This window comes from Pleurodeles waltl, chromosome 9, assembly GCF_031143425.1.
Source record: "Pleurodeles waltl isolate 20211129_DDA chromosome 9, aPleWal1.hap1.20221129, whole genome shotgun sequence".
NCBI classification, from domain to species: domain Eukaryota; kingdom Metazoa; phylum Chordata; class Amphibia; order Caudata; family Salamandridae; genus Pleurodeles; species Pleurodeles waltl.
Genome location: NC_090448.1, coordinates 455,443,863 through 455,470,395, shown reverse-complemented (window position 1 = coordinate 455,470,395; position 26,533 = coordinate 455,443,863). Strand labels below are relative to the sequence as shown.

The 26,533-nt window shown below is 45.5% G+C and overlaps 1 protein-coding gene across 2 annotated transcripts in view; it reads left to right on the top strand.

The window, feature by feature from the left end:
* Positions 1-26,533, top strand: part of ASPG (asparaginase) — a 266,891-nt gene that overhangs the window by 180,692 nt on the left and 59,666 nt on the right. For both annotated transcript variants that reach the window (XM_069207261.1, XM_069207260.1), the window contains exons 10-11: positions 16,123-16,242; positions 22,940-23,035. In XM_069207261.1, coding sequence (XP_069063362.1) covers positions 16,123-16,242; positions 22,940-23,035 — 216 coding nt within the window. The remainder of the gene's footprint in view (positions 1-16,122; positions 16,243-22,939; positions 23,036-26,533) is intronic.

Below are 26,533 nucleotides of genomic sequence, written 5' to 3'. Positions count from 1 at the left end.
ATGCAATTCGGTTCATGTGGCAAATCGGCCACACCAGCAGGCCAGTCTATGTGGCTCTTGTCCCTGTTCAGTTGACAATGTCTTATGTCAGACGCAGCCGGCTGACCCCAACTGGAGACAATCTTGGGGGTATCAACGTCTGCCCTAGCCCTGACCCTTTGATGGTTAACGCAGGTGACATGCATCTCTTATTCAGGCAGACCCTTTCCGTGCCACCAAATGAGCAAAAAAGAGAGGACGGGGGAACCCTAGCCACCTTCTCATACCTGTGCCATCAGGTTCCCAGTCAGCCCTCGGTCAGCACTTCGCTCGGCTGCTGCAGCCTCGCTGCAGACGACGTCTACCCTGCAAGGTCGTCCATTAGCCTCAGCCATAATTGCACAGACCCCATTCTTCAGTTCAGCATAGTGTGCCACTGCACCAGGGAGGCGCAATAATCCGCCTTCATTCGGACCGCTCTCTGACGTTGCACTAGGCAGGAGCGCTTCGGGGATGTAACTGCTGAGTGCCGGCCCTCACATAGCAGCTATCTTAGGCTCAAGCAGTCATTCGCGAGGTGGCTCACTCAAATCAGTTTACCGTCTCCTGTAGCTGCAGAATGTCGATCCAGGAAGCACAAGTCTGTGTTGCAGTCCTGCACATCTTATCCATTGTTTATATATGCAGATGCTCGCTGGTTTTCATGATACATGAAGGATTATTGCTCTCGGCCGGTGGACCTGCTCTAGGGTGTGGCCATCTGAAGGTCTGATTGGTAAGCTCCCTTCACAGGGATAAGACCAATCCTGTGGGGTAGCTGCACTATTTAAAAAAAAATAAAAAACACAACCACAAAATGGTTTTAAACATGTAGTTCATGAGCCATTATATTAGCAAAACTGAGTGTCTTGGCATATGACTGAGGAGATCTGCTGTGCAAAATATTTTCTGCGCAGCAGCCTTTTATATGTGCATGTTGAATGCAATTTATGAAACCCAATAGTGCCCAAAGAGCACTCTTGCGCTAGAAGCAAAAACTGAAAAAATCCTGAGGCTGTTCCACAGAGGTTTGAGTGGAGTAGCCTTTCATGCCTTCAGCTACACATGGATGATCAAATAGTTTGATTTGGTTTCTAAGTGCGAATGGCAACTATACCAAGCTTCAGGGGGTTAGTAGGAGAATGTGTGGGCCCCTGCATGGGCATGGTGAACAGAAGGGATTCTAAGGAGATGAGCAGAGGTAGATTGGAGTCAAATAATTTTCCTTTATAAACTGGATTACAAGAAGGCTGGACACCATTCAATTCAAATGTTTAGACACCTGACTTGGAGCTGTTCACTAACTCTTTTGGAGTCTAAGAGTGAGAGGAGATAAGACAGGTCATTAGAGAAGGTGCCCCTGTGGCCCAGTCCCAGAGAGTCTTACCTCTGCATTTTAGGTAGCTGAGTTTAGAATATTTGAAGGGTTGCTGTAATTTAGGTGTGATATGTCTGCCACCCAAGTCACTGGTTTGCAGTAGCTAATGGGTAGCAGAGATAGACATTTCTTCAAAGCTTAAAGACTAACATTTTAAGGTCATTTAACCTGGAGCTTGCAGGTAGAATTTCCAAATTAAATCAGAGATTACAAACTGCCTTTACAGTTTCTGCAAAATGGCCTGTGGAAGACAACTACCAAATGTTAGTCCATAAGGTTTTGATTGAGCATGGTTTTGAGAGGTAAAGCGGATTTAATATTTAGAAGTTTGGTTTCACAGTAATTTTTCTAAGTATATGATGACATGGTTATTGTTTGTTGAAATAGATCAGAAAGGTCGGTGTTACAGGAAATGAAGCAAATGTTCTCAATTTTCACAGAGGAAATCTGAGAGCTTCTTGCAGAAGCATTCTGAGATCAGAATAGAGAGGGTAGTATATTACAGGCTGAAATATAATTTCATTGACCAGATTTAACAAAAATAATTGAGAGCTGGGGACAGTAAACATGCTCTCGATAGTCTGCCTAGGCTTTCTTGGGTGCAGATTTATGGACCTTAGGGCAGTCAAACAGGGGTTATGATGAGGCACTATAGTTGACCTTTCGTTGCATTTTGTTCTTTTACAAACCTTTGTCAAAATCAGTGGCGGCCAGTCCTTTAGGGCGGAGGGGCCACGCCCCCACCCCATGAAGAGTGTCTGTCAGGCTGAACAAAGTTCAGCCTGACAGACACTCTTCATGTTCAGGTCAGGCAGCCAGGAGCAGACATGCGCGATTTGCGCAGACTCCTGGCGGCCTGAGCTGAACTTTGCTGGGCTGAGGAGATCACAGCTCCTATGGGCATGACCTCCTCGGCCCAGCAAAGGTGCCTCGAGGCCCTCCCCTGGGTGACGAGGAAAGTGTCACCAATTGACACTCTCCCTGGGCGCTTCAGTTTAAGCCCTGAAGCGCCCAGAGCGAGTGTCAATCAGTGACACTTCGTCACAGAGTGGGGTGGGGTCAGCAGTCTCACTGACCCCATCCCACTCTGTGACGAGGCTGGGACAGCTGCCTTCCCTCATTGGCTGACCTCCGGTCAGCCAATGAGGGAAGGCAGCAGTCCCAACCCTCCTGGGACCTGGAGGCTAAAGGTAAGTGTGTGTGTGTGTGTGTGTGTGTGTGTGTGTGTGTGTTATGTTTTACATTGAATGTTTGAGTGTTATGAGTGTTGTTAATGGATGTGTGTGTGTGTGTGTTAAAGAATGAATGTGTGTGATCTTGTAAAATGAATGTTTGGTGCGTGCATGTTTGAATGGAATGAGTGTTGTTAATGGATGTGCGTGCGTGTGTGAAAGAATGAATGTGTGTGATCTTGTAAAATGACTGGTGCGTCCGTGCATGTTTGAATGGAATGAATGTTGTTAATGGATGAGCGTGCGTGCGTGAAAGAATGAGTTTGTGTGTGTGTGTGCCCCGCCCGCCCCCCTCCCAAAGCTGCCGGCCGCCACTGGTCAAAATACTGAGGATCTCCGTGTACCAGAAGACGTTAGGACAAAATGCTTATGCTTTAACATTTCTAAACCTGTAACTCTAATTCAGCTGGGGTTCAAGCATTAAAAGTGAAATAAATGGCAATCCCATTAAGAGACAGGTGGACAGCCTCATTGAGGGGAATAGAAAATGTAAAAGAGTGACTTTATCCCTGGCTCTGCCAGTGGTAGGGTACAGGGGTCAGTATACTTAGAGAGGCATGACAGAGTCAAACTTAAACTGAGAGAGAAACATTATCTGGCCAGGATTTGGGTAATCCAGAGGCAACTGAGATTTTCAAGAGTGGATAGTACGAGCTCCAGAGTGTGGCCTGTCACTGATTGGTTAAGACTTAGCATAGGGCATGTGTTCAAAATGTTGGTAACATCTGTACATGTGTGCAATTAAGCCATAAGTTAGTCACCTAGGGGCGGAAAGTGAATTTAAGTCCACAGTATACATGCAATTCAGGTGTAGTTGAGGCAAAGAATGGCACACATCTGAGAGGATGATAGAGCAAAGAAGGAATAGTACGGGGATGGGGAACTAACCATGAAGATTTCAGCCAGAAGGAAAACAGGTTTGGTGACAGAGGAGAAAACCTAAGTTCGATGGCATCTGTCGCTGTAGATACGCATGTTCTGCAATAGCTCGCCATCTGGTGTTGGGCCGGAGTGTTACAAGTTGTTTTTCTTCGAAGAAGTCTTTCGAGTCACGGGACCGAGTGACTCCTCCTTTTGTCTCCATTGCGCATGGGCGTCGACTCCATCCTCGATTGTTTTTTTTCCGCCATCGGGTTCGGACGTGTTCCTGTCGCTCCGAGTTTCGGAACAGAAAAAATAGTTAATTTCGGAAGATTTTCGTCGGTATTGTTGCGTACGGGATCGGCATACCTACATTCAACACCGCATCGAAGATCGAAGAGCTCCGGTGCCCTTCGGGGTAATTTTTCGATCCTCCGTCGGGGCCTGGTCGGCCCGACCGCGTGCTGAAGAACGCCGATGGAACGGACCCCGTTCCGTTTCTGCCCCAAATGCCACAATAAATACCCCTACACAGACCAACACTTGGTCTGCAACCTGTGCCTGTCACCTGAGCACAGCGAAGACACCTGCGAGGCCTGTCGTGCGTTCCGGTCCAGAAAAACACTCCGAGACCGTCGAGCCAGAAGACTTCAAATGGCGTCCGCACCGACAGCCCGACGGGAGTTCGAGGAACAGGAAGAGGAAGGTACCTTCTCGATCCAAGACTCAGACTCCGAAGGATTCGACGATACACAAACCGTGAGTAAGACGTCGAAAACCACACAAAGAAACATTTACAAGGCCCAGGGGACGCCACTGCCATCAGGCCATGGCTCAACCCATAAAATCGGTGACCGACCGTCAGCACCGAAAAAGGCCCAAACAGTGCCGAGATCGTCCGACTCCGGTCGAGACACCGGCACGCAGCCTTCTCGGGACCGAGAAAGTGCTGGAGACAAGCCTCGACACCGAGATGCCGGTGTGGACACGGCTCGACGCCGAGACAGCGGCACCGAAACAGATCGACGCCGAGAGGTTTCGGCCCCGAAAAGGAAAAAAGTCACCTCGGAGCCGAAAAAACACGCAGACACAGTTTCGACGCCGAAACAAACTGCAAGCGACCCAGCTTCAGGCTCTTATACAGAAGAGCACTCGCTAACCTCCCAAATGCAGAAGCATAGGTTTGAGGAAGAGCTACAAGCAACGGATGCGGACCATACGCAAAAGCGTATCTTCATTCAGCAGGGGACAGGAAAAATAAGCACCCTTCCCCCCATTAGGAGAAAGAGAAGGTTGGAGTTCCAGACGGAACAAGCACCACAACCAAAAGTGGTGAAAAGAGTTACACCACCACCCTCTCCTCCGCCCGTGATTAACGTTTCACCAGCACAAACGCCATCACACTCCCCAGCTCACACCACCATGAGCCAGGGTGACCAAGACCAGGACGCATGGGACCTATACGACGCCCCAGTGTCAGATAACAGCCCAGAGGCATACCCTACAAAACCATCTCCACCAGAAGACAGCACCGCGTACTCTCAGGTGGTGGCTAGAGCAGCACAATTTCACAACGTAAGCCTCCACTCAGAACAGGTCGAGGATGATTTCCTGTTCAACACACTCTCCTCCACCCACAGCTCCTACCAAAGCCTGCCTATGCTCCCTGGTATGCTCCGGCACGCAAAAGACATATTTAAGGACCCGGTCAAAAGTAGGGCAATCACACCAAGGGTGGAAAAAAAGTATAAGCCGCCTCCTACAGACCCGGCTTTCATCACAACACAGCTGCCACCAGACTCTGTTGTTGTAGGAGCAGCTAGGAAAAGGGCCAACTCTCACACATCTGGAGATGCACCACCCCCAGATAAAGAAAGCCGCAAGTTTGATGCAGCTGGTAAAAGAGTCGCAGCACAAGCTGCAAACCAGTGGCGCATCGCGAACTCCCAGGCACTACTTGCGCGCTATGACAGAGCCCACTGGGACGAGATGCAACATCTCATTGAACATCTGCCCAAAGACTTCCAAAATAGGGCAAAACAAGTGGTTGAGGAGGGACAGGCCATCTCCAACAACCAGATCCGCTCCTCCATGGACGCTGCAGATACAGCTGCACGGACAATTAATACATCTGTAACTATCAGAAGGCATGCATGGCTCCGAACGTCTGGATTTAAACCAGAGATTCAACAAGCAGTTCTCAATATGCCTTTTAATGAAAAAGAACTGTTCGGTCCAGAAGTGGACACAGCGATTGAGAAACTCAAAAAAGATACGGACACTGCCAAAGCCATGGGCGCACTCTACTCCCCGCAGAGCAGAGGGAATTACAGCTCATTCCGTAAACCGCCCTTTCGAGGGGGGTTTCGGGGTCAAAGCACACAAGCCAGCACCTCACAAGCCACACCGTCCAGTTACCAAGGACAGTATAGAGGAGGTTTTCGGGGACAATATAGAGGAGGGCAATTCCCTCGAAATAGAGGAAGATTCCAAAGCCCCAAAACCCCTACTACTAAACAGTGACTCACATGTCACTCACCCCCTCCACACAACACCAGTGGGGGGACGAATAGGTCATTATTACAGAGCATGGGAGAAAATCACTACAGACACTTGGGTTCTAGCAATTATCCAACATGGTTACTGCATAGAATTTCTACAGTTCCCTCCAAACATACCACCAAAAGCACAAAATTTAACAACACACCATTCCAATCTCCTAGAGATAGAAGTGCAGGCACTATTGCAAAAGAATGCAATCGAATTAGTGCCAAACACACAAATAAACACAGGAGTTTACTCACTGTACTTTCTGATACCAAAGAAGGACAAAACACTGAGACCAATCCTAGACCTCAGAGTAGTCAACACTTTCATCAAATCAGACCACTTCCACATGGTCACACTACAAGAAGTATTGCCATTGCTAAAGCTGCACGACTACATGGCAACTTTAGACCTCAAGGATGCTTATTTCCATATACCAATTCACCCATCGCACAGGAAATACCTAAGGTTTGTATTCAAAGGAATACATTACCAATTCAAGGTACTGCCTTTCGGATTAACAACCGCACCAAGAGTCTTTACCAAATGTCTAGCGGTAGTCGCTGCACACATCAGAAGGCAGCAAATACATGTGTTCCCATATCTAGACGACTGGCTAATCAAGGCCCATTCGTTAATAGAGTGCTCAAATCACACAAATCATATCATACAAACCCTCTTCAAACTAGGGTTCACCGTCAATTTCACAAAATCCAAGATTCGGCCACGCAAGGTACAACAATACCTGGGAGCCATAATAGACACATCAAAGGGAGTAGCCACTCCAAGTCCACAAAGAATTCAAAATTTCAACACCATCATACAACGCATGTATCCAACACAAAAGATACAAGCAAAGATGGTATTACAACTCCTAGGCATGATGTCATCATGCATAGCCATTGTCCCAAACGCAAGACTGCACATGAGGCCCTTACAACAATGCCTAGCATCACAGTGGTCTCAAGCACAGGGTCACCTTCTAGATCTGGTGTTAATAGACCGCCAAACTTACCTCTCGCTTCTGTGGTGGAACAACATAAATTTAAACAAGGGGCGGCCTTTTCAAGACCCAGTGCCACAATACGTAATAACAACAGATGCTTCCATGACAGGGTGGGGAGCACACCTCGATCAACACAGCATACAAGGACAATGGAACGTACATCAAACAAAACTGCATATCAATCACCTAGAACTTCTTGCAGTTTTTCAAGCACTAAAAGCTTTCCAACCAATAATAGTTCACAAATACATTCTCGTCAAAACAGACAACATGACAACAATGTATTATCTAAACAAGCAGGGAGGGACGCACTCCACGCAGTTAAGCATGTTAGCACAAAAAATTTGGCATTGGGCAATTCACAACCAAATTCGCCTAATTGCACAGTTTATACCAGGGATACAAAATCAACTCGCAGACAATCTCTCTCGAGATCACCAACAGGTCCACGAATGGGAAATTCACCCCCAAATACTGAACACTTATTTCAAACTCTGGGGAACACCTCAGATAGACTTGTTTGCGACAAGGGAGAACGCAAAATGCCAAAACTTCGCATCCAGATACCCACACAAACAATCCCAAGGCAATGCCCTATGGATGAACTGGTCAGGGATATTTGCTTACGCTTTTCCTCCTCTCCCTCTCCTTCCTTACCTGGTAAACAAACTCAGTCAAAGCAAACTCAAACTCATATTGATAGCACCAACTTGGGCAAGGCAACCCTGGTACACAACGCTGCTAGACCTATCAGTGGTACCCTGCATCAAATTGCCCAACAGGCCAGATCTGTTGACACAGCACAACCAAAAGATCAGACACCCAGATCCAGCATCGCTGAATCTAGCAATCTGGCTCCTGAAATCCTAGAATTCGGGCACTTACAACTTACCCAAGAATGTATGGAAGTCATAAAACAAGCAAGAAGGCCATCCACCAGGCACTGCTATGCAAGTAAATGGAAGAGGTTTGTTTGCTACTGCCATATTAATCAAATACAACCATTACACACAACTCCAGAACATGTAGTGGGTTACTTGCTTCACTTACAAAAATCTAACCTAGCTTTCTCTTCCATTAAGATTCACCTTGCAGCAATATCTGCATACCTGCAGACTACCTATTCAACTTCCCTATATAAAATACCAGTCATTAAAGCATTCATGGAGGGCCTTAGGAGAATTATACCACCAAGAACACTACCTGTTCCTTCATGGAACCTAAATGTTGTCCTAACTAGACTTATGGGTCCACCTTTTGAACCCATGCACTCCTGCGACATACAGTTCCTAACCTGGAAGGTGGCATTTCTCATCGCCATTACTTCCCTGAGAAGAGTAAGCGAGATTCAGGCGTTTACTATACAGGAACCTTTTATACAACTACACAAAAATAAAGTCGTCCTAAGGACCAATCCTAAATTTTTGCCAAAGGTTATTTCACCGTTCCATCTAAATCAAACAGTGGAACTTCCGGTGTTCTTTCCACAGCCAGATACCGTAGCTGAAAGGGCACTACATACATTAGATGTCAAAAGAGCATTAATGTATTACATTGACAGAACAAAGAACATCAGAAAGACTAAACAACTCTTTATTGCATTTCAAAAACCTCATGCAGGAAACCCAATTTCAAAACAAGGTATAGCCAGATGGATAGTTAAATGCATCCAAATCTGCTACCTTAAAGCTAAACGACAGCTGCCCATTACACCAAGGGCACACTCAACCAGAAAAAAAGGTGCTACCATGGCCTTTCTAGGAAACATCCCAATGCAAGAAATATGTAAGGCAGCCACATGGTCTACGCCTCACACATTCACCAAGCACTACTGTGTAGACGTGTTATCCGCACAACAAGCCACAGTAGGTCAAGCTGTATTAAGGACATTATTTCAGACTACTTCCACTCCTACAGGCTGATCCACCGCTTTTGGGGAAATAACTGCTTACTAGTCTATTGCAGAACATGCGTATCTACAGCGACAGATGCCATCGAACTGAAAATGTCACTTACCCAGTGTACATCTGTTCGTGGCATCAGTCGCAGTAGATTCGCATGTGCCCACCCGCCTCCCCGGGAGCCTGTAGCAGTTTGGAAGTTACCTTCAATTATTTATATATGTATCATCTCAACCTTAAATAAGTGCATACTTAGTCACTCCATTGCATGGGCACTATTACTACAATTCAACTCCTACCTCACCCTCTGCGGGGAAAAACAATCGAGGATGGAGTCGACGCCCATGCGCAATGGAGACAAAAGGAGGAGTCACTCGGTCCCGTGACTCGAAAGACTTCTTCGAAGAAAAACAACTTGTAACACTCCGGCCCAACACCAGATGGCGAGCTATTGCAGAACATGCGAATCTACTGCGACTGATGCCACGAACAGATGTACACTGGGTAAGTGACATTTTCATTATCTTTGCTAATAATGATAGTGACACATCCACCTGTCTGAAGAACACTGTCCTTGCAAGTGATTTAATATGGGGTAGGATTAGTGTGTCCATCTCTTAACAAAGCGTGCTCTGAGACGATGATCTGCATCCACGTCTACAGTCTGATAGAGACTTCTAGTTGCAGATTCCTTACCTTAGAATTTCCCCCAGGCATCAGTCTGGATTCAGAGATTTCTTTGAGCAGTACCCTTGCGTGCAGTTAGGTACCATTGGCCGACTCTGCGTCCATTGTGGTCACTGGATATGATGTCGTGAGTCCTACATAGGTGCCACCCCGGCGCACTGACCTCAGTTCTTTTCTTTCCGCACCAGCCTATGTGCAGATCCGGAGAGAGCTACTCTTACAGTCACTTTTTGGCTGGCCTTTTGACTTTTTTTCAACGTTTTTTTACTTCTGGTGTGTGGAGAGGTAGTCTCATAAGATGACTTCAAGCCCTGCGACTCCCATCACCGCGTAATGTCAGTGAGTGATCCGCACCTTGTGTGTTTGTGGTGCTTGGAACATGACCCAAAGTCCTACTCAAACGGCTGGGCCATGAACCTGAAGGCTTTGAGGGAGTGGTCCTTAAAGCTGCTCGGAGCCCGGCATTAGGCTCTGCATTGCTCCTGGTCTTGGTCGAGAGGAAGGTCCCCAGAGCGCTCGCGGAGCCATCAACACTTTTCCTCGTCCCACTCCAAATCATCGGGTCATTCAGGTAAGCTTAAGAAGTCAAAAAAGCACAAGCAATTTTTGACTTCACCCAGTCAGTCGGACAACGCGACGTGGGAGAAGGAGCAATGCAGGAGAAAGACTGTCCTTGCTCTAGGCATCTGAGTCAGCTCTGCGCCTCACTGAGTTTCTGGGAGCCGGAGCCACGCCCGCCCAGTTAAAAGAATCTTGCGAGGCCATGCGCCTCATCTTTGGGCAGTCTGGCCCTGTCTGGAAGCCTTTCGGTCCGCAGGTTTGAAGGGGCCCCTTTAGGTTCCACGCCTGCGGCTTCGGCCTTGGCTCAAAGGAGCACCCAAAGATCTGCTTCCAGACTGGCATCAGTCATACCCTTGCAACCTTCTCCCAGACTGTTCCAGTGCCGATGCTCCTGATGTCGCCTGGGCCACAAACTTCATCGATTCCTTACTCCTCGCCATCTCAGACATGCAGCTGCTTGACGCAGATTCCAACTTCGGTCGGGACCCTGGTCTCTAAATTGGATTCTGACCCTTATTCTTATGGGTATGACTCCAATGAGGGTATGGATGGGTCACTGGACCTTTCAGAATTCTAGCTTGGAGACCCTATGGACTGGGCTCAGGAACTGGGGTAAGACAGCGGTCTGGATACTTCCCCTGATGTTGGTATGGTTTCTTCTCCTACCGTGGCTAACGAGGCGGGGGCTTCCTACTCCATTGTGGTGAGGACAGCAGCTGAGATCTTGGGCCTCGAGCCACCTTCAGCTGTCAGTACCAATCTCCTGACTGAGGTGCTTCAGCCTGGGACTTTCACATCAGAACCCCTTTTGTCCTTTAATGAAGCCCTCACGGATGTCTTTCTTGGGTCCTGGTCAAAACCCAGCACAGGGCTTCTGTTAATATGACGATAGTCCGCTGCCATAGGCCTGCACCTAATGACCTAGCTTTCCTGACCCAACACCCCACCCTCGAGCGCTTGGTCATCCAGCCTCCATGTCCCATGGTGCGTTCCCTTCCGTACCTCTGGATAGGGAATCAAAAGCTTTGGACCACCTTGGGAAGAAGTTTTTTCTGACTCCAGCCTGGAACGGCAGTCCGTGAACACTGCATGCCTTTTTGGGCCGGCTACACCCATACCTTATGGGATACAGTCGCGCAAGTGGTGCCACAGGTCCCTTTCCCCACCAGCCACCGTGCATGCTGCTCAGCCTCTGCGTGGCCCTGGACGTGAGATCCAGCGTCCGCATGGATCAGGGAGCCAGCGGTCTAGCCAGTCCACTGCCCCCCACCTACCCAGCTGCAGCCTTCAAACCTTCCTCATCTGGCACTTCCCACCTGGGACTAATCGGCGGCAGGATTCTCCATTATCTGCCGCACTGGAACACCATCACGTCAGACAGGTGGGTTTTGCAAATACCCCTCCCTCCATTCCACCATCCTATGATTGGATGATGGAGGATCACCTGCCACTAATCCACAAGAAGTTTGCGGCTTTCTTGGCCAAGGGAGCCATAGAGAGTGTCCCTGTGCCAGAAGTAGGTCGTGGTTTTTATTCCCGCTACTTTCTGGTACCCAAAAAGGACAAGGGCCTCCGCCCTGTCCTCAACTTCCAATTCCTCAATCTCTTCCTTAGGAAGGAGAAGTTAAAAATGGTCACTTTGGCTCAGGTCCTATCTTCCCTGGGAACTGGATGGTAGCTTTGGACTTGCAGGATGCTTATTTCCATATTCCCTTCCTGCCTGCCCACAGACGTTACCTGCAGTTCGTGGTAGGTCACAAGCATTTTCAATCCACCGTGCTCCCCTTTGGCCTTACCAGTGCCCCTTGGGTGTTCACTAAATTGATAGCGGTAGTCGCAGCTCATCTGCGCATGTCAGGGGTTTCAGTCTTTCCCTAACTCTATGACTGGCTGTTGAAGACGACTTTGCCCCAGGCTGACGTCCCCCACCTCCTGCATTCGCTGGGGTTCACTATAAACGTGCCGAAGTCACACCTGACTCGCTCTCAGACACTTCCTTTCATTGGAGCTGTTCTGGACACAGTGCCGATTTCGGGCTATCTTCCTGAAGGGCCAGTCCAGGATATTCAGGCTATGATACTGATGTTTCAGCCTCTGTCCTGGATTTCAGTGAGAATGATTCTGAGACTACTGAGCCTCCTGGCCTCCTGCATCCTGCTGGTGACACGGCAGATCCCTCTCCCTACCCCAACCAGATGTGACTGTAGTGACGAATGTGTCACTTCTGGGATGGGGTTGCCACATGGGCAGGCAGAGATCAGAGGAGTCTGGTCACCGGTGGAGTCTGAGCTCCATAACGACCATTAAAAGCATTCCTTCACTCTCTCCAAGGGAAAGTGGTGCAGGTGTTCACGAACAACACCAACGCCATGTGGTAATGCAACAAACATGGTGTGGTGGGGTTGTGGACCCCTTTGTCAGGAGGTCCTCTGCCTCTGGACATGGCTTCAACGTCCGGGCATATCCCTGGTGGTGTAACATCTGGCGGGCTCTCTGAATGGGAGAGCGGACTAACTCAGCCGTCAATGCCTGGTCAGTTATGAATGGCATCCATATCCGGAGGTGGCGCAAGGCCTCTTTCAGCAGTAGGGAGTGCCCTGGTTAGATCTGTTCACCTTCACAGAGAACACGCAATGTCAGCTGTTTTGCATTTTGGAGTTTCCAAGGTGGCACTCGCTCAGTGATGCTTTTTATCTTGAGTGGAACTCATACCTCCTTTATGCTTTTCCGCCAATACCACTTCTGCCCAGAGTTCTCAAGAAGATCATGAGTGACCGAGCCCAAGTCATTCTTGTGGCTCCGGACTGGGCACGAGGAGTGTGGTATCCTGAGCTCTTCAGCATGGCCATCAATCCTCCATTCAGACTGCCCTTCAGGAGGATCTTCTGTCGCAGCAGCAGGGGACGGTTCTCCATCCAAACCTGTCCAGTATGGGTCTTCTTGCGTAGAGATTGAGCAGCGGCAGTTGACCGCTTTTGACCTTCCGACCAAAGTCTGCAATGTTATCTTGGCATCCAGGAATCCCTCCACCAAAATGTTATACATCCTGCAGATGGAACAATTTTGTGGTATGGTGTTCAAACAAGTCTGGCCTCCAAGCCACTCCTCTTTCTGAGGTTTTTGTTTGTTCTTTCTCTGACCCACCAGGACACTGCTCTGGTCACCCTCAAGGGTTGTTTGCCTGCCATCTCCGCTTTTTTGTGATTGCCTGATCAACCCTCTTTACTTAAATTTCCTATTGCTGGATGATTTCTTAAGGGTCTTACCCGTCTCTTTCCTCCTTTTCCCGTACATAATGCCCCAGTGGGATTTGAACTTAGTTCTTACCTATCTGAGGTGCGCTCCTATTGAGCCAGTTCACAACTGTTCACTTCGCCTGCTTACTTTGAAAACAGTCTTCCTCGTAGCTATCACCTCTGCCAACTGAGTAAGCTGCAGGCTTTCTTCAAAGCCACCTTTCATCTCTTCCACGCTGACAAGGTGGTACTTCGTACTAGGGTTTCTTTTCTGCCTAAAGTGGTCATGCCCTTTCATTTAGGCCAATCAATCACCTTGCCTACATTTTACATGCCCCAAATCCTTCTAAGAAAGAGGAGAGAATCGTCCGTCTGGACCCAAAAAGAGCATTGGTGTTCTATCTTGATCGTACAAAACCCTTCCGGGGGGTCAATCACTTCTCTGTAGACTATGTGGGTGCAAAGAAAAGTCCGGCAGTGCAGAAGACATTCATCTCTAGATGGGTGGTTTTCTTCAGTAAAATGTGTTATGCATTGGCTAAGAAGCAACCCCCGGAGGGCTTGTGCACTCATACTACCAGAGCAACAGCTGCAACTATTGCGTCTTCCAGGCAGCAACGTGGACGTAGTCGCACACGTTTACTAAACACTACTGCCTGGACAGTCTGGTCCGAAGGGACAGGTGCTTTGCCTGAAGGACTTCCTATTATGATATTGGTTCGCAGACCTGCCTCCGGGGATGGTATTGCTTGGGTATTTATCCTAAAGTAAGGAATCTACAACTAGAGGTCTCTATCAGATGAACAAGTACTTCCATTCGCTAATAAATTACTTGGTAGAGACAGATTCTAGTTGTAGATTCCTTACCGACCCATCCTCCCTGCTCTGCGAACTGATTACTAGGGACAGGAACTTCCCTTTCAGGGCCTTAGTTTTGGCACACCAGAGTCAGTGTTCTTCATGGCTCCACGTTTGTGGCGTGGTAAGTTGTGAAAGGAAACGGATGTCTGCGCGCCGGGGTGGCACCTATATATGTTAGATTGGAAAAGGAGTTTCAATCATCCACCTGGTTTGAGCAAAGACCAGCTTGCCATAGGCATGCTTATGTGGTCCCTGGCTTTCTGGTACTTTATGTACAAATAGTTTGCATGTCTTCAGACAAGTCAAGCGGCACTGTCTTCTGGTGAGAAGAGGAGTGATTGCACACAGATAGGAAAAGGTTGTGGGGAAATAAAAGTAAACAGAGACCCACTTCTTTGACTGAAAGAATTTAAATGAAAAAGGGAGAAATGCAGGACAAGATAATTACAATCAACTAAATGGGCACTGCACCTTTGTGCTCAAAATAACCAAAGTTAAAACCAAGAGATGACTTTAAGGATAGAACCTTAAACTTACGCATATAGGAAAAAATTTAGGCGAAAATCATTTAACACGTGTAATCGAGTGGTGGCTTTAGCTACTGTCTGTTTCAAACCATCCAGTACATTCTTAGGTCTATCAGCAAAACACTGGCAAAGCCAGAAAAGGGGAGTGTGTGTGTGTGTGTGTGTGTGTGTGTGTGTGTGTGTGTGTGTGTGTGTGTGTGTATAATTAGCCAAGTGAGAAAAGTGAGCAAAGCAACAGGGTTGTGGAAAAGCAACATGAGGAGTGCAAAGAGCAGCTGTTTGAAGGGGAAGAGATTAGGAGAACACATTTGCTTCCAATTTGTAAGCAGTGGATGGGGCACAAGTCATCCAGTCAAAAGAATGGTATAGAAGCTATGTGTTGGGGAGGGACAAATAGAAGAAAAGGAAGAACATGTGTGGTAGAAGTAAGCCAACAAATGACATTGACAAGAAAGCTAACCAATGATCAGCAATGGGCTAACCAAAGCCCACTGTTAGTATTGGCATTGTTCACACTAGGTCTTTTAACAGGAGACTGGTAAAGCTGTGTGTAGGCACAACCACAACCTAAAAAGGAGCTTGGCTCAATAGAGGCACAAACGGCCCCTGCATCAAGATCCTTGCTTCTGTGGAATAATACAAACAGAAAATCCGGAGGTCAGGTTGGAGTATACCTGGTCCAGAAAGAGCTTCTTTTTCTTTATGTATTTGTTGGTTTGTTTATTTAACATAGTTGATTGGCAAGAAAGGATGCCTGGTTCTGAGACATGAAGTCACCCTCACATCCTAAGGACTGTGAACACTGTGAAGATGGAGATGGTGATTGCGAGAAATGCCATGATAAAATAGATATTGACAACTAACTATTCATAATACATTAGTAAGCAGAAAGACAGGAACCTCTTTTCCTCCTAAAATCAGGTTTTTATTATATACTTTAAAAAAAGATATAAAAGCTTTGTTAAAGACTTAAATAATCGTTTCATCATGGATTTGTTTTTACCAATTACCAAGTCTTGGCCATTGGTAAAGCAAATCCATGATGAAAGTGAACTAGAGAAGCTCAGGTCCTTGTACAACATAACATAGACCATTATGAAGTGTTATAGCAGCAAACGATTACAAGGTAGTTTTACTTTAAGATTATGCTTGATTTGATGCCAAACTGACTTGAGTAAACTAGCTGTGTTTGTTTTATATAATAATGTTGTTTGTTATGTAACGTAAATTTAATTTGAAGAATACAACTTGCTGTTTTGGTACTATTGCTTGCTTTCTTTCATAACCGCTGATTATTTTTTCGTTAGATGCTGTCTGAGAATCTAAGAGGTGAAATCAAAGTCGCCCACTGTGGAGCCAAGATCTCTCTTCGAGACAGCAAGTTCATTCAAGTCATTTCTAAATCTCTTGGCATGAGCTGTAAAGAGGTACTTAATAGTTTGTCTAACCTGATTTGTTTGAGTTCGATGGCTATGGGAAATGCAATGTAAATACTGGGCTGTTTCCTAAACTATGTTTGATTTGAGAAAGTCAATGCCAGTCAAGTTAAACATATGGTATAGTGACATGTTGGATAAGGAGCGCATAGCTTCCATTTCTGGCTCTTAGAAAAGAAAGCAATTCTACCTATTAAAAGCTGCCTAAGTACAAGCTCATTTGTGCGAGTCCTATGCATGGTTATAAACACCCATTTTTTTTGTTTGAACGGAAAATTTCAATATTCAAGATGTATGTTGAGGTCAGGTCGTCCGCATCGGAGAAGTCATGTAAGTCTATATTTTAGTTTTATATGAATTATAGCCCTTCAGTTGTTAATATTTCACTGTTTTATGATAAGACACTTTAGAATAACTTTTTTTTTTTTTTATTTATTTTTTTATGTTTGCTCCTCTGTGGCAAAACATTTTTGCTTTCTCTTCCAGTCTTTTGTGGAAAAATGTAATTTGTTTAGCTGTCTCTGCATGTTTTAGGTGTGGTGAAATCTTCTCTTTTAGGAAGCAATGTAAAAAGCATTTTGTTTTTTGTTACTATATGGTGACGTCGGAAAAGGAAACAACTGTTTTGAAAACTGTATTTAAATGTATAGAACGTATGCTGTCAGTCTCCATTTAGGGTGCCTCAGGGGCTGGTAGCTGCAAATACCCATGCTGTGCATTGCTTCCGCCATCTAGTGTTGGGCTTGGAGTGTTACAAGTTGTTTTTCTTCGAAGAAGTCTCTTCGAAGTCACAGTATCGAGTGACTCCTCCTCTCGGTCATACTGCGCATGGGCATCGACTCCATTGCTGTCTGGTTCGAAAATGTTTCCTTTTCCTCCGAGATTTTGAATCGGAAACTTTAGATAACTTTTTTTGACTGTCAGTATTGTTTCGATCGTGTTTCCACCTATAGTCGAACCAATAGTACCGTCTAAAACCAAATTTCGTCATTCTGGGCGCGAGCGCCCAACTCAGGCCCGTTCGGGCCTACCACATCAAAGCCTGATGGATCGGACTCCATTTCGATTCCTGGGTGCACCACTGCCAGAGAGCCATGGTTCGACCTGCAAAAAAATATTCGGTGATCAACCTTCGAGTTCGGTGCCAAAAAAGGCCACAGCTACTTCAATACCGGAGTTGAGCAAGTCCACCAAAAGCTCAACTTCCGAACCGAGTCGACGTCCACACTCTTCGGAGTCGAAGCCTCGACGTCCTTCCTCGGAGCTGAAACAACTGTATTTTCGGACCTGAAAAAATTGCCAACTTCAGAGCCAAAAAAGTCTTCTTATTCCGAAGAACAAGGACTTTAGAGCCACCTAAAACAGAGCTCAAAACCATATGATAAACAGGCCTCAAAATAATCAAAACCATCAGAATACATTTCAGAGAACACTGACATTCAACCAATTTTAGAAATCATGGATGAAAGACAATCAAGGATCCATATCCCTAAAGAGACTGAGAGGATCATTACTGCACCTCCTCCACAGACTGAAAGAAAGTTGGCTTTTTTGGAACATCTCAATACTGCTCCACCACCAGTATAGTTTTTTAAACGAAAGGAGAAGCCATTACCTTTGCATACTGCTCTCCCCTCCCCCCCACACTCACCACAACTTTCTTTTTCACCACCACCCATTTGCCCGCCACCATTGCCTTCACCAACTCACTCACAGACTTATTCTCATGGTGAAACGGTTGATCCTTGGGATCTGTATGATCCAGATCCTATACCTGCTAATGACCCAGACTTGTATCCTTCTAAACGTTCCCCACCAGAGTATACAACTGCATACACGCAGGTCATATCTAGGGCAGCTGCTTAACACAAGGTACTCATGCACAGTGAGCCTCTAGAAGAGGATTTCCTTTTTAATATCTTGTCCTCCACGCACTCACATTACCAGTGCATCCCAGTGTTACCTGGCATGATCAAGCATGCAGATGAGATATTTAACGAGCCTGTTAAAGCTAGGGTTTTAACACTACGCATAGACAAGAAATATAAGCCTGCACCTACAGACCCTACTTACATTACACATCAGGTACCTCCAGACTCCGTGGTTGTCAGTGCCGCCAGAAAGAGGGCTAATGGACAATCGTCAGGGTACGCCTCTCCCCCTGACAAAGCAGAAAATGTGATGCTGCTGGCAAGAGGGTAGCTACACAGGCAGCTAACCAATGGCGCATTGCAAATTCACAATCCTTGATAGCAAGGTATGATAGACCTCACTGGGACGAGATGCAGGGGATATTACAACACCTGTCAAAGGAACATCAAAAAAGGGCTCAACAAATTGTTGAAGAGTGTCAGGCAATTAGTAATAATCTGATAAGGTCTGCCCTTGATGCTGCAGATACAGCAGCTAGAAGTAAGAATACCGCTGTAAACATACGCAGACACTCATGGTTACGTTCTTCTGGATTGAAACCAGAAATACAGCAGGCAGTCTTAAATATGCCTTTCGATAAACACGTTTGGTCCGGAGGTTGACACTACAATAGAAAAACTCAGGAAGGACTCAGACACTGCTAAAGAAATGGGAGCCTTACATACAACACCTTACAGAGGCTCCTTTTGTAAGCAGTAATTTTAGAGGAGGATTCAAGTCACAATCTACAGAGGCTTCTACCTCCCAACCTAAACATGGTCAACACAAGCAGTATCAGAGATGGGGATTTAGAGGCTCTTATAGAGGCCAACAGGCAAATTCCAGGCCTCAAAACATGTCACTTCCCCATCAAAACAGTGACTTACTAAGCATGCCACAACCCCACACATCTCCTGTGGGGGGCAGACTGCAGCAATTCCACTTCCAATGGCAAAATATCACCACAGACCAATGGGCACTTTACTTTATCCACAATGGTTATTGCCTAGAATTGATTTCTGCCCCTCCAAACATTCCTCCAAGTTATCACAGGTTGTCCCCAGAACATAATGTTCTGTTACAAGAAGAAGTACAATCGCTACTACTAAAAGAGGCAATAGAATTAGCTCCAAAATCTCAACAAGGAACAGGGGTGTACTCACTATACTTCCTCATTCCCAAAAAGGATGGCACTCTCCGACCCATTCTAGATCTCAGACCACTAAATCTATATATCCTGTCAGAACACTTTCACATGGTAGCTCTGCAGGACATCATTCTACTACTACAAAAACAAGATTACAATAGCCCTTAAAGATACATATTTCCGTATACCCATCCATCCAGCTCACAGAAAATACTAAGGTTTGTGATAGTGGGAAAACATTACCAATTCTAAGTTCTGCCATTCTGAGTAACAACAGCTCCAAGAGTATGCACAAAATGTCTTATGGTAGTAGCAGCTTACCTAAGAAGACAACACATACATGTCTTTCTTTTTTCTAGACGATTGGCTAATAAAATCAAGCAATTTTATACAATGTCAACAACACACTAAATACACAATAGAAACCCTACTTACACTAGTGTTCACTCTCAACTACCAAAAATCCCATCTTCAGCCAGCACAGGTTCAACCTTACCTAGGTGCTATTCTCTATACGCAAAAAGCCTTAGCCTATCCAAATACACAAAGGATACAAGCTTCTCAAAATCTCATACCACAAATGCATCCAAATCAATAATACACTGTAAGATTTATCATGAAACTATTGGGAATGATGGCATCCTGCATAGCAATAGCACCGCATGCCAGACTAAACATGAGAACACTACAACAGTGCCTCTCACAGCAATGGTCTCAAGCACAGGATCAATTGCAAGATCTAGTGTTAGACCGCCAAACGCACAGGTCCCTTCAATGGTGGAATCTCAGCAATTTAATGAAGGGGCAGTCATTTCAAGACCCTGTGCCTCAGACCACAATAACACATGCATTGATGATAGATTGGGGAGCTCTTCTCAACAACCTTACAATTCAAGGGGAATGGGATTCAAAACAGCTAAATTATCACATAAACCGTTTAGAATTATTAGCTGTGTTCCTTGCCCTAAAAGCGTATCAACCACTCTCAAACACAAGACTGACTTGATAAAAACAGACAATATGACAACCATTTATTACCTAAAGAAACAAGGCAGGACAAATTCATCTCAACTGTCACTTCTAGCCCAAACAATATGGAAATGGGCAATTCACAATCACATTAATCTACTAGCAGAATACATCCCAGGAATACACAATAAGCTAGCGGATCTCCTAAGCAGAATACACTAACGGATACACAAATGGGAAATTCACACTCAGGTACTTCATCAGTACTTTCAAAAGTGGGGGACACCAGAAATAGACCTATTTGTAACAATCGAAAACGCAAAATGCCAAACCTTTGCATCCAGAAACACACACACCCTCTGTCCAAGGGCAATGCTCTATGGATCAACTAGTCAGGGATATTTGCTTATGCTTTCACCCTCTCCCATTACTTCCATTTCTAGTCAACTAACTGCGTCAGACCTCTCTCACCACGATACTCATAGCCCCCACGTTGGCACGACGACATTGGTACACAACACTCCTAGACCTGTCAGTAGTACCTCACTACAAACTTCCAAACAGACCGGATTTGCTAACACAAAACAGAGGACAAATCGGACATCCAAATCCCAGTGCTCTCAACCTAGCGATTTGGCTCCTGAAGTCATAGAATTTGGATACTTGTAACCTCCTTTAGAATGCATGGAAGTTCTCAAACAAGCACGCAAGCCTACAGCTAGACAATGCTATGCTAACAAATGGAAACTATTTGTTTATTACTGTCAATCTAAAAATACTGACCCACTTACAGCATCAATACAAGATATTGTATGCTACCTACTTCATTTACAGAAGTCAAATTTAGCTTTCTCATCTATTAAAATTCATATTACTGCCATATCAGCATATTTGCAGACTCTACAATATACCTCTTTTTAGAGTTCCAGTTATCAAATCCTTCATGGAAGGGCTAAAACATATTATTCCACCTAGAACACCACCAGTTCCTGCTTGGAATCTGAATATTGTACTCACAAGACAAATGGCCCACCTTTTGAACCCATGCATTCCTGTGAGATTCAATTTCTAACTTGGAAAGTTGCTTTCTTAGTAGCGATTACTTCATTAAGAAGAGTTCGTGTAATACAGGCATTAACTCTTGAGGAACCTTTTTTCCAAGTACACAAACATAAAGCTGTACTTAAAACTAATCCAAAATTTCTGCAAAAGTTGTATCACCTTTTCACATAAACCAAACAGTGGAATTGCCAGTCTTCTTCCCACAGCCAGGTTCAACCGCAGAAAGAGCCCTTCACACTCTTGACCCTAAAAGAGCTCTAATGTATTATGTGGCTAGAACTAAAGAATTTAGAAAAACTAAACAGCTTTTCGTTGCCTTTCAACAGCCACATAAAGGTAATCCTATATCTAAACAAGGATTAGCTAGATGGATTGTCAAATGTATTCAAACATGTTACATTAAGGCAAAACAACAACTTTTAATCACACCTAAAGCTCATTCCACTAGGAAAAAAGGTGCATCTATGGCATTCATAGGAAACATACCAATGGCAGACATATGCAAAGCTGCCACGTGGTCTACACCACATACATTTACAAAGCATTACTGTGTAGATGTATTTTCAAAGCAACAGGCCATTGTTAGTTAAGCTGACTTAAGAACATTGTTTCAAACAACTCCTACAGGCTAGCCACCGCATTTTTTGGGTAGAGCAACTGCTTTGTAGTCTATGCATAGCATGTGTATCTGCAGCTACAAATGCCATCGAACGGAAAATGTCCTTACTCAGTGTACATCTGTTCGTGGCATGTAGTGCTGCAGATTCACATGCACCCACCCTTATCTCCGGAAGCATGTAGTCGTTGCAGTTTTCTTATTTGTCCATATGTAAATACATTTACATTTGCATGGACATCTATTTTTACTTATTATTTTTATTGAACATTTATAGTCTTACACTCTCACTCCTTCCTACACCCTTTTGTGGGAAAACAATCTAACAATGGAGTCGATGCCCATGCGCAGTATGACCGAGAGGAGGAGTCACTCACACATACCACGAACCAATGTACACTAGGTAAGTGCCATTTTCCATATATATCTATCTATATCTCTATATCTATATCTATATATATCTATATCTATATATATCTATATCTCAAGTGTGGAAAATGAGCAAAGCAGCAGGGGTGTGGGAAAGCAACACGTTTAGTGCATGGAACAGATGTTTGAAGGGGAAAGAAGCGCACAGAGGAGAGATCAAGAAAAGGTTTAAACCTTTCCACATTTGACCCAGAGTAGTGAGGACGAGGAGCCACAGGTTTCTGAGAGAGGTACTGTGGGGGTGCTGGAGCTCAAATCACAACCGTCTACCAGCCAGCCCAATTAATGAAATGTCCAGCCCAGTGCTTATCGTTTTAAGAAAGAAAGTACATTAATCACAGTTACAACTAGTACTAAACCCTACAATAGTCCTAAATAAGTCATGGTTTCTGGGTTCTATCTTTGGCAGGTGCTGTTTAGTTTGAGTGCCTAATATTTCATATGATTTAAAAGACATGCTGGAGATAATTTTACTGCAGCATCTTAGCAGTGGAATTAGCACGTAAACGATATATATGTTTTTATACTGTAACAGCCTTATTTTTATATTCCAGGAACTGGAAGCCGTCAGGGATGCATTGACGCCATCTTTGGCTTGTGCTGCTGCGAAAACTGGTGACATCAATGCACTGGAAACAATCCGTGAAATGGTATGTTGTATACACATTTCTGCCGATGTACAGATTTCATAGTGTGTTCACTTTTGTGTATATCTCAGAGTAGAGATATACATTTTCTTCATTGCTTTCAGATGCATTATAATGGCTTGATTAATTTTTGCAAATGGCCAAATTCAGTTGAGTCGAAATATGCTGTTACTCAGTTTAATGGTTGGCACATTCAGACAGTAAAGGTGACTGCAGTTGAAGTGCAGCAAATTTTGAGTGGCCTCAGACCATGCTTGCAGCAAACTTGTTGTAAAGCTCGATGAGAGAAATGACCTGAAAAAGTCCTTATTGGTCTAAAACAGAATACGAATATTGTATGCATAAATTTCATAACTAGTTTGGGAACTCAAAATTTTACAGAATGTCTTTATGATATGAGACCACTGAATAATCAAAGGCAGTGGGGAGAGCATTTTTGTTTAGCAAAATGCAAATTGAGAATTTCTTGTTGAGAACTGTCAGTCCCTGAGGCCGTACTAGAAAAGCATGTCTGGGACACTAACTGTAATAGGAGTTAGCTTTCAAATTACACTTTAAATATCCCAATTGAGTATCTTAGATGACAGCTGTTAGTGCGTACTGATTCGTGATGGACAAGAGGGGCATAGACCAAACATGGCGGGCAGCAACATCTACTTCACTATCTAAGTGGAGACGTAGGCTGAATTACTGTTGTGTACTTGAAAAGTAAGTCTACTGACTGCTTGGCTAGCCTCAGAAACATTAATGTTTCTGGGGAAGATGGGTCGACGTCTATGAAGCTGTCAAACTAGATCCATAATGAGTGAGGAGGGACCGGAAATGTAAATTACAAACTTATTAAAAAACATGTTGATTCAATGCTGCCAAATAATGTTTGCTTAGATGTAGAAGAACCTATTGTTTGTATTACATTGTTCACAAACACCAAAAAAAAAAAATATATGTGTGTGTTCGATGGCATGTGTAGCTGCAGATACACATGCTGTGCATTATCCTGCCATCTAGTGTTGGGCTTGGAGTGTTACAAGTTGTTTTTCTTCGAAGAAGTCTGTTTGAGTCACGAGACCGAGGGACTCCTCCCCTTTCGGCTCCATTGCGCATGGGCGTCGACTCCATCTTAGATTGTTTTCGTTCCGCCATCGGGTTCGGACGTGTTCCTCTTCGCTCCGTGTTTCGGCTCGGAAAAGTTAGTTAACAATCGGAAAATTCGACGGTATTGTTTGCGCTCGGTATCGGGTTAGTAATAGCACACCGAAAAAAAGAAGAGCTCCGGCAGCCCTTCAGGGCTTCCACTCCCCGGCGGGGCCTGGTCGGCCCGACCGCGTGCGTCTTCAAGGCTCATGGAACGGACCCCATTCTGCTTCTGCCTCGAATGCCACGCTAAGTATCCTTATACAGACCAGCATTTGGTCTGTAATTTGTGTTTGTCCCCTGAACACAAAGAGGATACCTGTGAGGCCTGTCGGGCATTTCAGTCGAAGAAGACGCGTCGGGACCGGAGAGCTTGAAGGCTTCAAATGGCATCGACGCCGGCTGGACACCCCAACGTCGAAGAAGAGGAGACCTTCTCCATTCCTGATTCGGACTCGGACGAGCCCGAGAGTGAGCAGCCGGCGAGGCAGCAAACCGTGAGCAAAACAGCCCTGGCCAAAACTCACTCAAAAATTATGAAAGCCCGAAAAAAGGGCACACACCAGCCGAAGACATCCGACTCCGGTCGAGATACCGGCACAGAGTATACTCGGCACCGAGATACCGGCTCCGACCAAACTCGGCACAGAGATACCGGCTCCGACCAAACTCAGCACCGAGAGATCGGCACCCCGAAAACTAAAAAAAAAAGTTGCTTTGGAGCCGAAAACGACTGCTGAAAAGGTTTCGGTGCCGAAACATCCAGCCTCGGAGCCGAAACAAAGCTCCTATACCGACGAACAAGGCCTTTCCTCACAACTACAAGGCCACAAGTTTGGACAAGAACTAGAGATGGGAGAGCCAGACTATACACAGTGGAGGCTACATATACAGAAGGACACGGGGAAAATAAGAACTCTTCCCCCAATTAAAATGAAGCGGAAACTCGTTTTCCATGAAACGGAAAAGCAGCCAAAAGCAAAGGTGGCTAAAGAAAAAACACCACCACGTTTTTCACCACAACCATTGCCACCGCACTCACCACAACTGTCCCCAATTGCAACACCCCAATGATGCAATCACCAATGCACACAGGGATGAGCCAAGATGACCCAGATGCATGGGATCTGTACGATGCAGCAGTATCTGATAATAGTCTGGATTGCTACCAGACAAGACCATCACCACCAGAAGACAGTACTGCTTACATGCAGGTGGTTTCCAGGGCAGCTACTTTTCATAACGTAGCACTGCATTCCGAACCTATAGAGGATGACTTCTTATTCAGTACCCTGTCATCAACCCATAGCCAATACCAAAGTTTGCCTATGTTACCAGGCATGTTAAAACACGCTAAACAGGTGTTTCAAGACCCAGTCAAAGGCAGAGCCATCACACATAGGGTGGAGAAGAAGTACAAACCTCCCCCTACGGACCCTGTGTACATTATGCAACAGCTAACTCCTGACTCAGTGGTAGTAGGAGCAGCCCGGAAAAGGGCAAACTCACAGACTTCTGGGGATGTACGACCACCCGACAAAGAAAGTCGAAAGTTCGATGCAGCAGGGAAAAGGGTGGCAGCACAGGCAGCCAATCAATGGCGAATTGCCAATTCGCATGCTTTATTGGCAAGATACGTCAGGGCACATTGGGACGAAATGCAACATTTCATTGAACACCTTCCCAAAGAGTTTCAGAAGCGTGCCCAACAGGTTGTGGAGGAGGGCCAAAGTATCTCCAACAACCAAATAAGATCGGCTATGGACTCAGCAGACACAGCCGCCAGAACAAGTAAACACAGCGGTCACCATTCGGAGACACGCATGGCTACGCACCTCTGGATTTAAGCCAGAGATCCAGCAGGCTGTGCTGAATATGCCTTTTAATGGAAAACAATTGTTTGGGCCGGAGGTGGACACAGCTATAGAAAAGCTAAAGAAAGACCCTGACACGGCCAAAGCCATGGGCGCGCTCTACTCTCCACACAGCAGAGGCACCTTTAGGAAGCCACACTTTAGAGGGGGTTTCGGGCCCAAAGCACAGAGCCTTCTACCTCACAGGCCAGACCCACATACCAGGGCCAATACCAAAGAGGAGGCTTTCGGGGACAATATAGGGATGGACATTTCCCTAAAACAAGAGGGAAATTCCAAAGCCCAAAAACCCCACAAACTAAACAGTGACTCGGTCACAAATCCCCAACACAACACCAGTGGGGGGGAGACTCACAGATTATTACAAACATTGGAAACACATAACTACGGACTTGTGGGTCCCCTAGCCATTATCCAACATGGTTATTGCATAGAATTCCTACAATTACCACCAAATGTGCCTCCAAAAGCACACATGTCCAAACAGCACTTG